The sequence below is a fragment of the Leopardus geoffroyi genome, chromosome D1 (genome assembly GCF_018350155.1).
Source record: "Leopardus geoffroyi isolate Oge1 chromosome D1, O.geoffroyi_Oge1_pat1.0, whole genome shotgun sequence".
NCBI lineage: Eukaryota > Metazoa > Chordata > Mammalia > Carnivora > Felidae > Leopardus > Leopardus geoffroyi.
Window position 1 is genome coordinate 76,232,592 of NC_059329.1, and position 13,375 is coordinate 76,245,966.

A 13,375-nucleotide genomic window follows, 5' to 3' on the forward strand; every position below is an offset into this window, starting at 1 on the left:
AAAATACAATTGACTTTTGTTTATTAACCTTGTATCCTATGACCTTGCTAAGTTTACATGATAGTTCTAGTAGTTGTTTAATAAATTCCTTAAGTTTTTCTATGTGACCATTCATGTTGTTTGCAAGTAGAGACAGTTTTTTACTTCTACCATTCCATACTTTCTACCTTAAATTTGGGGGGCAGGGTGGGGTGCCATAACTCTTTGAATAAAATAGGAAACAAGTCTATTGAGATATAAATAAATAAATAAATAAATAAATAAATAAATAATCTGAAAGTTTGATTAAGATTGGAATATTTACCTATTTTCAAAGAACCTCCCTACACAGTATCTACTAATTACAAAAAGAGTAAATTTCAGCCCAGAAGCCTACCAGTCTCCACCTTCATCATTAATCAAGGTTGACATTCTCAGGAATGGGTCAGACTAAAATTGTGGTCTGATGGGAGCACATAGAAATAATTCATTTCTTTGAAACTTCCTCAAAACTGGTAATAGTTTTGTAAAATCATAATTGTTGCATAGAAATGTTAGGGGCTCATCAAAAGAGATATCTTCTTCCATATTACTAGAAAAAAATGTTTTCATTGCCTTTTATTACAAGCAAAATGAAAGATTTTTCCCCCTCACAGGACTAAATTCACATTTCTTACGGGGTTCTTCAGAATATACATCTTTGAGTTGTAATTATCAACATTAGGGAGTTGAGGATTGCATCCAGTACAATGCGCAATTACTAAGGCAGCCAGTTCCAAACTCACTGTTTTCTCTTCTTGACAGACCATCACCGTCACTGGGGTCTTTTTGTTAAAATTATGGATGTTCAGGCCCCACATCAAGATGCTTTTGAACCAAAAAGTAGGAGGAAAGTCTTGTTTTAAAAATTTATTTAAAATATACATTTTCCTTTCTATCAATCAAAGGTATTGTTGGAAGAAATAGAAATCTACCCTGGCTATTCAACAGAGAAGGAAGGACTTTATTAAAAGAATAGGTAGGGTAGGTTACTAAGTTTTTATGAGAACTAGAAAACCAGGCTGGAAGGTTATGCAGCCGGGAGTAATGTCCAAAATTATGTTACAGCGCTGGTTTAGAAGTGATACCACTACCCTGATACTGGGCACTAGCTGACATATTACATTGCTGATCTTACCAACAGAAGGCATTGCTGCCTCTGAAAAGTAGCCAGAACTTTAGGTGCTTATCATTAGTGGACGTAAGTCATGTGTGCATGCCTAACCTGCAAGGGAGAGAGGGAAAGCAAGCTTCTGTCATTTTCAGCTTCTGTAGGGTAAAGCTGGCCCTGCCTTGTAACATAGAGAATTTCACAAATAGTTTACAAGGGGGCAGCAAAATAGAGTGGCAGATACATAACTATATATTGGTCCACGATAGATCTGTCTTGAAGGTTTTGCATTGGAATTTGCATTGGAAACCTAACCTATGCTAATAAGAAATTAAGAAATTGCTTCTGTTACAAAGTCCGGATTTGCTGCTTTATCTTCCTTATATTTCCTTCTGTATGTGGAAAGCTGAACTGTACAGCTTATTCACTGTTCCCTCATTTCTACTTGTTTGCTTTCCTTTTTAGTGTCTCTTTTTGCCCCATGATCTCCTTCCTTAACTCAGCTCGAATAAGTAAAGCTGAACGTTTCCGTTTTCTTCACTTTGCCCTGAAATTTTATTAATCTCCAATCTTTCTCAGCTCCTTTCTCCTTCCTCTTTCTCTTCCAACTAGTATCCATTTACCTAAGGAAAATAGGGTTCCTCTTTCCCTTTCTTCCATTTGAAAAGCATAAAATGTAGCATCATGCATAATGGAAAGCATATAGATCTTGCAGTTAGACCATAAATTGACCCACCTTTGTCAGATGACTTGTTATCTAGTTAGCTGATTAAGACCAGTAATTTGGGCAAATTACTTTACCCCTTGGAACTTTACTTTTCTTATCTGTAAAATGAAGATTATGATCTAGCTTTAAAGAATCAGACAAAAGTCTAAATGAGATGCTTCAAATGAAGTAGTTGCTCAATAAAGGTGAATTCTCCTGAGTTACATCTGGTAAACTGTAGATTTATAGTAAAATGAGCTATAGCTAGTAAAATGAAGTTAGTGTTAGGTTTATACCTTATAAAAGTTTCAAAGTGAATTTGGGCATCATACTATTCAGACTTGATTTTCACATAGCTCATCTCAGCATAATCAGCCACTGACCATGGTTCATAGTGTTTGGAGGTTTCCTTTAGTATTTCCATAATACACTACTTCCTCCTCTTCAGATCTGTGTTTTTCACATTTGTTACTTTTCTTTTGTCCAGTGATACTACAGTAGTACCGTTTTCTACTTTTTTCAGTACATAATTTTTCAATGCATATTGCAGCTACATTTTAGCCTAGCTAAGCTAGGATGTAGATATCCATATTATATAAATTAGAAATTTATTTCTAAGCTTATTCAACTCCAGGATATTTGCTCATTTAGTAACTTAGTAGTATACGTCCCTTGATGGATATCAATCATTTTGTCATTGACCATTAGTTTACTAAAATCTTTCTCCATGTTGTTGATGTATATTGTGAAAAGAATAGTTTATTTTTGACTTATTATCCTTCTAAACCTTTTTACTCTCTGGTTTTAATATATATGCAGTGATGCCAGTGCTTACTAGGAATTGTTTCTTTACGCATCTCAGTCTTATCCTTTAGTGTCCCAAAGTTTTTGAGGCATTTCTAAGGGATAAAGGATTTCCCATCTTTATCTGTTCACCATGTGAGCTGTTCTAGTGACAAATGAATTCTGGGCAGTGAATCGAGAAGGACACAGATGTCAAAGCCATGAATTTATAAATGGTCTGGTAAGAGGGTGCTGTGTCCAATCAGCACTTTGTTAATTTCACCTACAAGAAGGAGTAATTATTCAATTATGCTTCTATCTGACAAAAATCAAATGACAAATGGGTCAGGATGTGAAGGTAAAGGGTTAGTCAGGATTCTGGCAGGTGGCCCAAAATTCTAGACAGCTGTGAGGAGGTGGATATGGAACTAGATTGACCTATAACATTGATTACAGGTCCTTTATGAATATTCATAGCTCTTACTAACAAAGATTAAAAATAATTTCATTTCCAAATGCTAACAAATACAAAAAACATTTTTTCTGTACCTTTGTGAAATATAATTAGCTTGAAAAATATACCTCAATACTAGAAAAAGTAAAATCATATTTCTCTTTACTTCTTCTTAGTACCAAAATATTTTTTAAACATTTGCAAGTTTATTGGGGTAAATTCTAGTTTTTCCTTATGAAAAAGTTATCCTTACTTCTGAGTAGTATTGCTAGTATATCCTATTGCTTGATACAGAGCCTGAGGTCAGCAAACTTTTCTACAAAAGGCCAGATAATATATTTGCAGCTTCGTAAGCCATACAGTCACTGTCTCAACTACTCAACTTTGCTACTAGAACACAGTGTAGCCATAGACCATAGGGAAATAAATGAGGGTGGCACTATTCCACTAAACTGTTTACAAAAACAGCCAGGGGGTTGAATTTGACCCATGAGCCACAATTTGCCAGCCTTGATATAGAGACTTAAGATATTTTAAATTTTTTCACTAAGATTTTAATAATACCTGAAATAGAAGAACTCTGTGGGCTGTAGTGATTTGAATGTCTGTGCACTGCACGACTCCAAAGGCTATTCAGTTTCCCATAGACTATAGTGTGAATGACACTCCCTGAAGGTTTACAATATGGTGGCCCTGATAATGACCTCCCTCATCCATTTCTCCCACGTCTATATCAGTGGTATCCATGTCTGGCCTGCTGCCTGTTTTTGTAGATAAAGTTTTATTGGAACATAGCCAAGCTCGTTTATTTACATATTATCTGGGGCTGCTTTCACAGTATAGCAGCAGAGATGAATAGTTTCAACAAAGACCATATTGCCCACAGAACCTGAAATAGTGACTTTTTAGAAAATGTTTGCTGATCCCTGATCTGTGCCCTTATTATATTCCTATTTAAGTATAAAATTACAGGGCAAAATGTGGGAAACTTGTATGATTGTCATATTAAGTCCACCAAAGGATATCTAAAGAAGTAGCCAAATATCTAAAGTTGCTGTAAAATTTGAACTCTTCATTGTTTCTCATATAAGGACCTGGTTTGAGAAAGTAAACATACTTCCACGTAGCTGATAGTCTTACTGGTTCAGCATATTCAACAAAAAGTCAGATTCTTTGAAGAATTTGTATTATCAGGAATTTAAACCCAGTCAAGAGGTTCACCATGTCTGTGAAGGAAGAGAGTAGAAGTAACTCACCTTACATGGCAGTCAGCTCGAGCCCAGTCAGCTGTCACATCTAACTCCCATGCCCCCTTGCGGATGACTTGAGAAACTTCGCAGTGACATAGCACCAAGTATTTTGTCTGGATGTCTCACTTCAGGCTTGAAAGGAGAAGTTGCTTTGATGCCAACAGATCTTATCATGGGCTTTATTTGGAAGATAATTTAATGCTGCTGTCATTGAATAATAAATTCCTAAGTCTGTGGATAGAAACAAAATTTAGGGGGAGGGAAGGGTTATTTCTCTGCTGTTTAAATCCGAAGGCTGGTTAATAATAATGAAATTATTTTTGTGCATTTCTTTGGTACATACGTACTTGCATTCAGTTTATTGATATAAGAAAATTTGATTTATATTTTAATTTATGAATCCCCTGAATCTTACTTGAAGGACAAAGTTAACTTTGTTATTTATTTATCAGAGAAAAAATCAAATCAATATTATTTTTTAAATTTGGTGTTATACAGACTTTTTAACTCTTGGAATAGAGTTTCTTCCTGAATTACTGTCTTCCCTCCCTTCTCTTAACACTTACTCTCTTGGTTTTCTTCCTACTTCAGTGGCCCCAGCTTCTCAGCTGTTTATTACCAGTCTCCTTTTCTTCCATATGTACCTTAAATTCTGGTATGTATTATGTACTCTCCCTAGATGACCTCATGAGCTTGCATAACTTACACTTCGCTTTATATGATGATGGTCCCAAATTTATATCTTGAACCCAGATCATCTCTTGAATTTCAGGCCCATCTTTTCAATTGCTTATTGGATACTTTTACCCATTTGTCCCATAGCATTGGACTTTCATATTCCTCTTGAATCTGACCTTATTTATTCACTAATGTAATGGTTACTACTACAATCTGCCCAGCTGCTAAAACTAAAAACCTGTGAGCTCTTCCTCCTAGATATCCCTTGGATATTCAATTGATCCCTTGAACAATGTTAGAGTGAGGAGCATTAACTGCCCCACCCCCTGTGTAGTCAAAAATCTGTGTAACTTTTGACTCCCCCAGAACTTAACTACTCATAGCCTACTGTTGATGGAAGCCTTGCCAATAATATAGTCAATTAACATGTGTTTTGTGTGATATGTGTATTACATACTGTATTCTTACAATAAAATAAGCTAGAGAAAAAATGTTATTAATAAAATCATAAGAAAGAGAAAACACATTTACACTACAATACTGTATTTATCAAAAAAAACCCATGTGGAAGTGGATCCGCGCAGTTCAAACCCTTGTTGTTCAAGGGTCAGCTGTATGTATCTACCCCTTTCCATTCCCACAGTTGTCACTCTACTTCAGATCGCCTGGGCTATTACAACTATCTCTTATTCTGTCTCTGTCTTAATCTTGCACCTCCATTCATTCCCCACATTATATTCCATCTGGCTTTTCCAAAACCAACATCTGCTCAAGTTGCTACCCTATGTAAAATTTTTCACAGGCTTGTTATTATTCTTAGGATAAAATCCATTTTACTAACATGGTTTATCCAGCTATGTTTTCTTTGCTCCCTTATTATCTTTGTAGCCTTATATCTCTTTCTCTTAAACTAGAGCATATATTAATTGTGACCCTATATGCACACTGCTTGCTCTACCTAGAACACTGCTTCCCACCCCCACTCCTAACTTATGTGGTTTTCAGTTCTTATTTTACATAATATCCCTGCACCCCTGCGATAGCCAAATATGAATTAACTATTTTTGCTGTGAGCTTTCCCGTACCTTATACTTCCCCTTTCTTAGTATTTATTACATCATGAATAATTGTCCATTTATTCATCAAAATTGTCTAAATATAAGTTTCTTGATAGTAGGGACATGGACATGGATCCACAGTCTATAAATTAGAATAACTTATCTGGCACATTCTTGATGCTCATAAATATTTCCTTTTTTAATAAATAAGAGACGTTAATATAAACTGGTCTTCTGTACAACTGTAAAATTCCATCATAATGTTTTTTACATGTCCCATATATTTTTAAATGATGTCTCTTTCTGTATGTTTCAGAGTAATGTATAAAGATTTAGTATCTTTTTAAAGTCAGCATATTGTAAGTTTAATGTTAATAAATTTGTTCTTTTCATGTTTATTTAATTCTGCCATCTTGTTTTAACTATTGTAATAGGAACCTTATTTTAATTTTGCCATTAGCATAACAGAATTTTTTTTTTAGAGATTACAAGATGGAACTTGGTTGTTTTCCCTGATCTACACCTATTTTAATACCCCACTGCTAGTAATCAATTGCTAATAATTCATACTGATGATTTTGGTGTTTATACTTAGCCTTTTAAAGTATATCTTGCCATAAAGGGAGATAATGGTAAATTGTTGGGTATTTTATCTGTTACAGTGTACCCTGATATTTGCACTATTAGCCTTGTGGCAGTAAGTGATATGAATAAACATGCTGATAGAATTGCTTTCTGGGATAATGTTTATGGCTTCAACATGTCCTGTATGAAGAAAGCAGTTATTCCAGAAGCTGTTGTGGAAGTTTTAGACCCAATGACTATTGTTTCCGATGCTTGTAGTATTAAGGTAGGTGTTTTTACCAATTTTATTTTAACAGACTTGCCGTTTTTATTAGTTTTCATTTATGAGTTCAGTATTTGAAATTAATATATTGATATTATGTTTGGACCTTCAAAACTATGATTATTCTTCCTATATTAATCAGTCTAATGTACCTTGAGGTTATAATTTTTGCGAGTTGATTATATCAGCCTTTGGGGTCACTTCTGTTTGTATTGAAATTCCTTATACTGAGGGGCTTACAGACAAAAAGTCATTTCTGCTTCATTACCACCTCCCTGGCCTTATTCTGGTTTCTCATTTACAGCCAGATTATTCATTCATATCATATATTCTATACAGTTTAACTTCCCACATTCACGTTTCTTCCACTTTTTCAGATTAAGTAATATCAGTGAATTTGCCTATGAAACTAAAGTCCAACTGTCTTCAGATTTCTCGGTTAATTCCTTTTCTGTTTTAAAATCTTATTATTCACAGTGTCAGTCTCTAGTTTTATTGTGAATTTTGCTGTGTCCAATTTACATGGGTTAAACAGTAAATTTTCAGTGAAGAGTCATATTGCTTCAATTAGATATAAATGAATATAGTTCAGTTTTAGGTTCAGAACATTGTCTGCTTTTCATAGTCACACTGTTACTTTCATAGCATCAATAATTGTACTCTGCATAAAATGGATATTCAGTAAATATTTGTTAATTTTCTTAATAGGTAAAATATTTAAAGTTGGCATAGAGTAATAACCATGTAAAGTTTCTCAACAAGAGCAAGCTGATTAAAATTGCTTTCAGCTTTTAAGAAAAAAAACTATAGCCTGGCTAATGATTATAGGATTGTTCAATGCTGTGGTACGCTGATAGTAAGAGATTTATTTGGATTTTTTGGTTCAGGGTAGGAGTGTACAGTTATAGCCAACTCAGCCTCAAGGCTAAGCAAAAAGGAGAGTTGTTAGGGGGAGGGGCTAATTTTTGTCTCCAGTGATCTCTCTGTTTAATGCCAAAGACTACTATGAATAAATAGTTGAAATAGAAGTTTTTAGACTGAAAACAAAGATGTTTAAAAGGTACACATACCCTTTCTCTTTGTTTTTTAAATATTAATCATTTATTTGTTTGTTTAGGTAAATATATTTTGTTCCCTGTTCCACAGTCCTCTACAAGTAACAGGCAACCAAACTGTAACTTCTTTTAAATTTTCTGAAGCTCTCTTCAAGAGGGTAATGCCTCAAGTATATAGTCCTGTGCATGGTGTCTGCTGTGTCATAATCTGCTCATGGCAAGTCAGGCCTCCACAGCATCCCTTCTGGTTTCACTGCCCTGGCTTGTCTCCGTCCGCTCCCCATAGTCAAGTGAAGAAGGGCTTGAACTAGGGCAGAACAGGAACATGAGGCTCTTTGGCCATTTTTTTCCTGAGTGGAACCTTCGTAATTGGTTTGGCTCGTTGGTTATAACTGTTACCGTTTTCCTAATATCTAACAAACTTCAAATCCAATTACAAAATAGAATTCTAAAACACCTTATCCTTTTCATTACCATATGTTTTCAAGTTGGCATTTCCTATGAAAATGTTAACTCTTATCATGCATAATTTATAGCAAATGTGTACCACGGGTTGTATACAAAATGATTTTAGTTGGAGCACAGGAAAAAATTTGTATTTGAAAGTATTTGAATGTATCTTAGAAAAACTTTAACAGCACATCAGAGCCATGATTTGATATATAGTATTCTTACAGGAAGTCTAACTAAAAATACTAATTTGGTTTAAATAAAAATTAACTAAATGATAGTGCTAGTAGCCCTTAAATTTGCAAACAATCCCAGAAGTGAGGTTTGAATGATTAAACCTTGCAAAACATCTGTTTACAGTAATTCTTTTTGCATAAAAAAGAAGTAATATTTATCTGTTTGTTTTTGGTTTTGTTTTCACGATTTTAGTAAATTCTTCCCTCTACTCTTTTTTAACGGGTAGCAAATAGATTGCCATACAACCTCTGTCTCAGCTTTGGAGTTTTCTTCGGATTTTACCCTGAAAATTACAAAGACATCCATGTGCACGGTAAGCTATTTCATTCTACTCTCACAAATTTCACTAGCAGTACAGTTGATTGGCAGGCTAATGAATTAATTACCAGACTTGTGATAAATGGAAAAGACTATTGCCTTTGACAGTCTATCTTTGCCTTTGTTAGGCTATTGAACAGATCTGTTTTGATAGGTCAGTAGACTTCAAAAAAGTTAGTTTAGTTCAGAGGAGAAAGTCATGTTTGCATAATGATTTTTTTATAGACTCTTCTTTATTGCCTCTCATGTAACTAATTGAGAACACGCATCTTTATCTTCATAGACAGAAGTTCATGTCATACAACTCTTAATAACTCTTAACACTCAATGTAGATGGAAGTAAAATACGTTTATTTGGTATAATATTTTATATTCCTGCGTGAGACATAATAAACTGATGATTTACCTTTCCTTAAAGAAGCATCATGGTGTAACAGAACAAGTATGGGCATTAGAAAAGTTAGACAAATATGGATGCACATTTGGTTCTGCCACTCACTAGTTTGTTACTTTATTTAAATTACCTAAGTAATCTATACCTCAGACTAATCAACTGCTTTAAGAAAAATGGTAATAATTTCTATCTTAAAAACTAATTAAACAGATTAATGAGTTAATATATGTAGAAGCACCTAAAAAGTAGCCAGAAGGGTTATTAAAATATATAAATATTTTTCTTAAATAATTTGTAAATGTATATTAATACTAAGATAACAGTATTTGTTTTTTACAGGAGACTCAGAATATTAATAAAATGTGGGCCTTTACTTAAAAAAGTATGAATTCACATAGGCAATATTGATATATTATTTTAAAAATTGTATAGGTTTTGAAATATTAATCATACCTATACAAAATTAAAATTTTGGGGGCGCCTGTGGGGCTTAGTTAAGCATCCAACTTCAGCTTAGATCATGACCTCACGGCTCGTGAGTTCGAGCCCCACATTGGGCTCTCTGCTGTCAGTGCGTAGTCTGCTTTGGATCCTCTGTCTCCCTCTTTGTCTGCCACTCCCCCACTCGTTCTCTGTCTGTCAAAACAAAAATTCACTGAAAACTGTATAGTTAGGAACTGGGTGAAACAGATTATAGTTATGTTAACTTTGAGTCTTAAACTTGATTTTTTGAACCATTGACACATAAAATATTTTACGGCTTTTTAAAAATTGTCTCCGTTTATTTTGATCCAATAATTATTTTACATCCAAATGAGTTTAACAGTGTGCTTTGATGTTTTGAGGAATTCTTTTTGTGAAAGTTGGTTTTACAATTTTAAAAGGTAAATATCTAGATTACAGATTTATGATTTGGGGGCAATCATTATGTTCATTTAACTGATAAAAACAAAATTTCATTCTTCTCATTCATTTCTCTCAGATTTTCTAATTGTCCGTTTTAGTAACTAAAATGATTTGGTCAATTGACATAGGCTAAAGGCTTTAACGCTTAGATTTACCCTGTGTTTTGATGTTAGTGATCCGTGAGAGTTAAAAAAAAAAGACCTCTAGATTAATGACATTTGATCTATCTGTAAAGGAATTCTTAGATAGAAAATGCCATATTACCAATATTATTAAATAATAATATTTCAAATCTACTTTCAGTGTCCTTTGCATGAATCAAACTAGAGCAAATGTAAAACTGTAGTGAAGACCTCAAAAGCTGTTTTCAGTTGTGCATATTTTTTAACATTATGTAGACAGATGAGTTTATTGAGTTTTTTTAAATGTTCTCTATTTTTTGGGTCATTGGTCAGTGTTCTTAGTTTCAGACAACAAAGTCCAAATCACTCGTTAAAGCAGAAGGGGATTTACTAAAGAGTTAAATAACATCATTCCCAGACACATTGGAAGAGGTAAAGGAATAGACTGTGTTTTGAACTTCTAGAAAATACTCTTTTTATGTTTATTTATTTATTTTGAGAGACAGAGAGACAGTGCACGAGCACATGCACAAGCAGGGCAAGAGAGGGAGATCTTGCAAATCCTAGGTAGGCTCCAGAGCAGGGCTCGTTACAGGGGCTCGAACTCCTGAACCACTGTAAGATCATGACCTGAGCCAAAACCAAGAGCCAGATGCTTAACCGACTGAGTCACCCAGGTGCCTCAGTAGAAAATACTCTGAAACCACATCTGAGAATTAGCCTGCTACAAAGCTGCCCCCGCCACTTCAGGCCCTGTAAGCCCTAGTGCCCCTGGCCCACTCAGTAAGTGGTAGCCACCACTGTCAATCCCAGGTGAATAAAACTCTTCACTATCATCCTGTTCCTGTGCCCCCGGCCCAGCTCATGCTGTCCAGTTCCTCCTTACAGATCTTCAGTCAACATATCTGTTTGGCTACACATAGGTCATGTTGTACCCTAGCAATTAAAAAGCCTTAGAAAGTAGTTTTAGCTGCAGTAGTGTTAATGCTACAGAAAGAGTTTCACAATGCATATATAGAATTATTTTCTATTCCTATTATTTGCCATAGAGTACAAGAAACTTTATGTTGAAAGAACTTGTATGTATCTGTTAATTATCTTTGTTTTATTCTGTATATTTAAAAGAGTAAAATAGAAATAAAACATGAAAAAAAGCTGGTAAAGTCTGTTTAACACAAAGATTGTAATCAAAACTTTTGTATTAAGGAATATATCAACATTTATTTATTTTTGGGACAGAGAGAGACAGAGCATGAACGGGGGAGGGGCAGAGAGAGAGGGAGACACAGAATCGGAAACAGGCTCCAGGCTCTGAGCCATCAGCCCAGAGCCTGACGCGGGGCTCGAACCCACAGACCGCGAGATCGTGACCTGGCTGAAGTCGGACACTTAACCGACTGCGCCACCCAGGCGCCCCAGGAATATATCAAATAAGTATTTGCTGCATTTGTTCCTGTACAGTGTTCCATAAGAAAAATGAATAAAAAATAAACTGTTCTCTTATATCTGTAAAGAACCTTTTAGATTTATATTTTTATTTCCAACTTGCCTGAATGATTTTAATGTAAAAGTCTGGAAATGAGAAAGTGGCAGAAGATTGGAGTGGACTTGTATATGTCTGATCACTGCTGAAACATAGTCTGTAACTCACCTTGAGAGGAATGTATAGTTTCAAATGATATGTATTAGATGCATGCCAGGTACCAAACATATAAATTCTAGTACTTACTCAGTGTTAACCCTGCTGAGATTATTCTGTCAATAATTAGTCAATATAAACTGTCTTGGTGATAATGTCTAAGTCCTTGAACACTCGCATGTCAGGCAATGTGCTAATCACTTTAAAAACATTATTTCATTTGGTCGTCTTAATAACCATTTGAGGTGGGTACTAATATTCCTATTTTATGGATGGAGAAAAATAAATCACTATGTTTTGCTTTTGAAATATCTTGACCCCAGAAGACCACCTTGGTGGGATTGTACAAACTATTAAAGAACATAAAGAAACTTAGGAATGAGATATTCCAGATGTGGAAGCATTCCAGGTAGCATGTTGCATTTGAAACATATCTGTAAAATCTAAACCGTGTTGCATATAAAACAGATATGAAAAATGTGATTCTCGGCCTGTAGTCTAGCAGTTCTTGGAAGGGAGAGAGAAGGAGAGTGTGATCAAGATGCACTCTTCCTCAGAGATAGGGCTGACAGATTTATATGATAAAATAAGTCACATATCCCATGGTCCTCTTTGCTGCAGAGAAAAAGTAGATCTTTGGAAATTTTTTCTTCAGTCTTTCAGAGTAAATGTATCGTTATTTGGTCAAGCATCTACATTTCTTGGGAACTTTCCTTCCTTCCCAGCATGCTTATCCTAACACGAGCCTGGCACAAGTAAGGTTTTGTGGCCTTTGGTGCCTTTATTACGTTTTCATTATTTGTAGAGTCCCAACTATCCATCCATATCTACTCCAACTATCTTCTGTTCTTTGAGATGGTGCCAGCTCCTTATACTCTTTTGCTACCAACCATCTGGAGCTATTATGCAAGCTTAGTCTCTAAGGCTACTTTTGAATAGATAGATTATTCGCCTGGTTACTTGGGAATAATCCATAACAAAGGTATTAAAAAGGATGCGTGCCTAATTGGAACTTTGTTTCTCCTTTATATTATAAGAAGAGTTAGTGAAAATACTAAAGAAAAGCGATGCCTGGCAAAAAAGATGGAAAGAGTTACTTTGGGGAGGGAAGAGGTGTGGCTTTTTTTAGATAGAATGAAGAAAAATTTATCTGGTTTTATACTGCTAAGTACAAACCTTCAAACGTAATACATACTTCTTTTCTTGGGCTTAAAACTTGAATGCATAGCCAGAAAGTAAGATGGATGATCTCTCCGAGTAGTTAAGCCCATTTTAAATAAATGCATAACCATGTATTTCTAATGAGATTCCAAAATTGTAGCCTAATTAAAATATTAGAGGAAATTGGA

The 13,375-nt window shown here is 34.8% G+C and overlaps 1 protein-coding gene across 1 annotated transcript in view; it reads left to right on the forward strand.

Annotated features, from left to right (window-relative positions):
• PRMT3 (protein arginine methyltransferase 3) overlaps window positions 1–13,375 on the forward strand; it is a 147,589-nt gene that overhangs the window by 90,349 nt on the left and 43,865 nt on the right. The window contains exons 12-13 of the mRNA XM_045484777.1: window positions 6,721–6,908; window positions 8,874–8,960. Coding sequence (XP_045340733.1) covers window positions 6,721–6,908; window positions 8,874–8,960 — 275 coding nt within the window. The remainder of the gene's footprint in view (window positions 1–6,720; window positions 6,909–8,873; window positions 8,961–13,375) is intronic.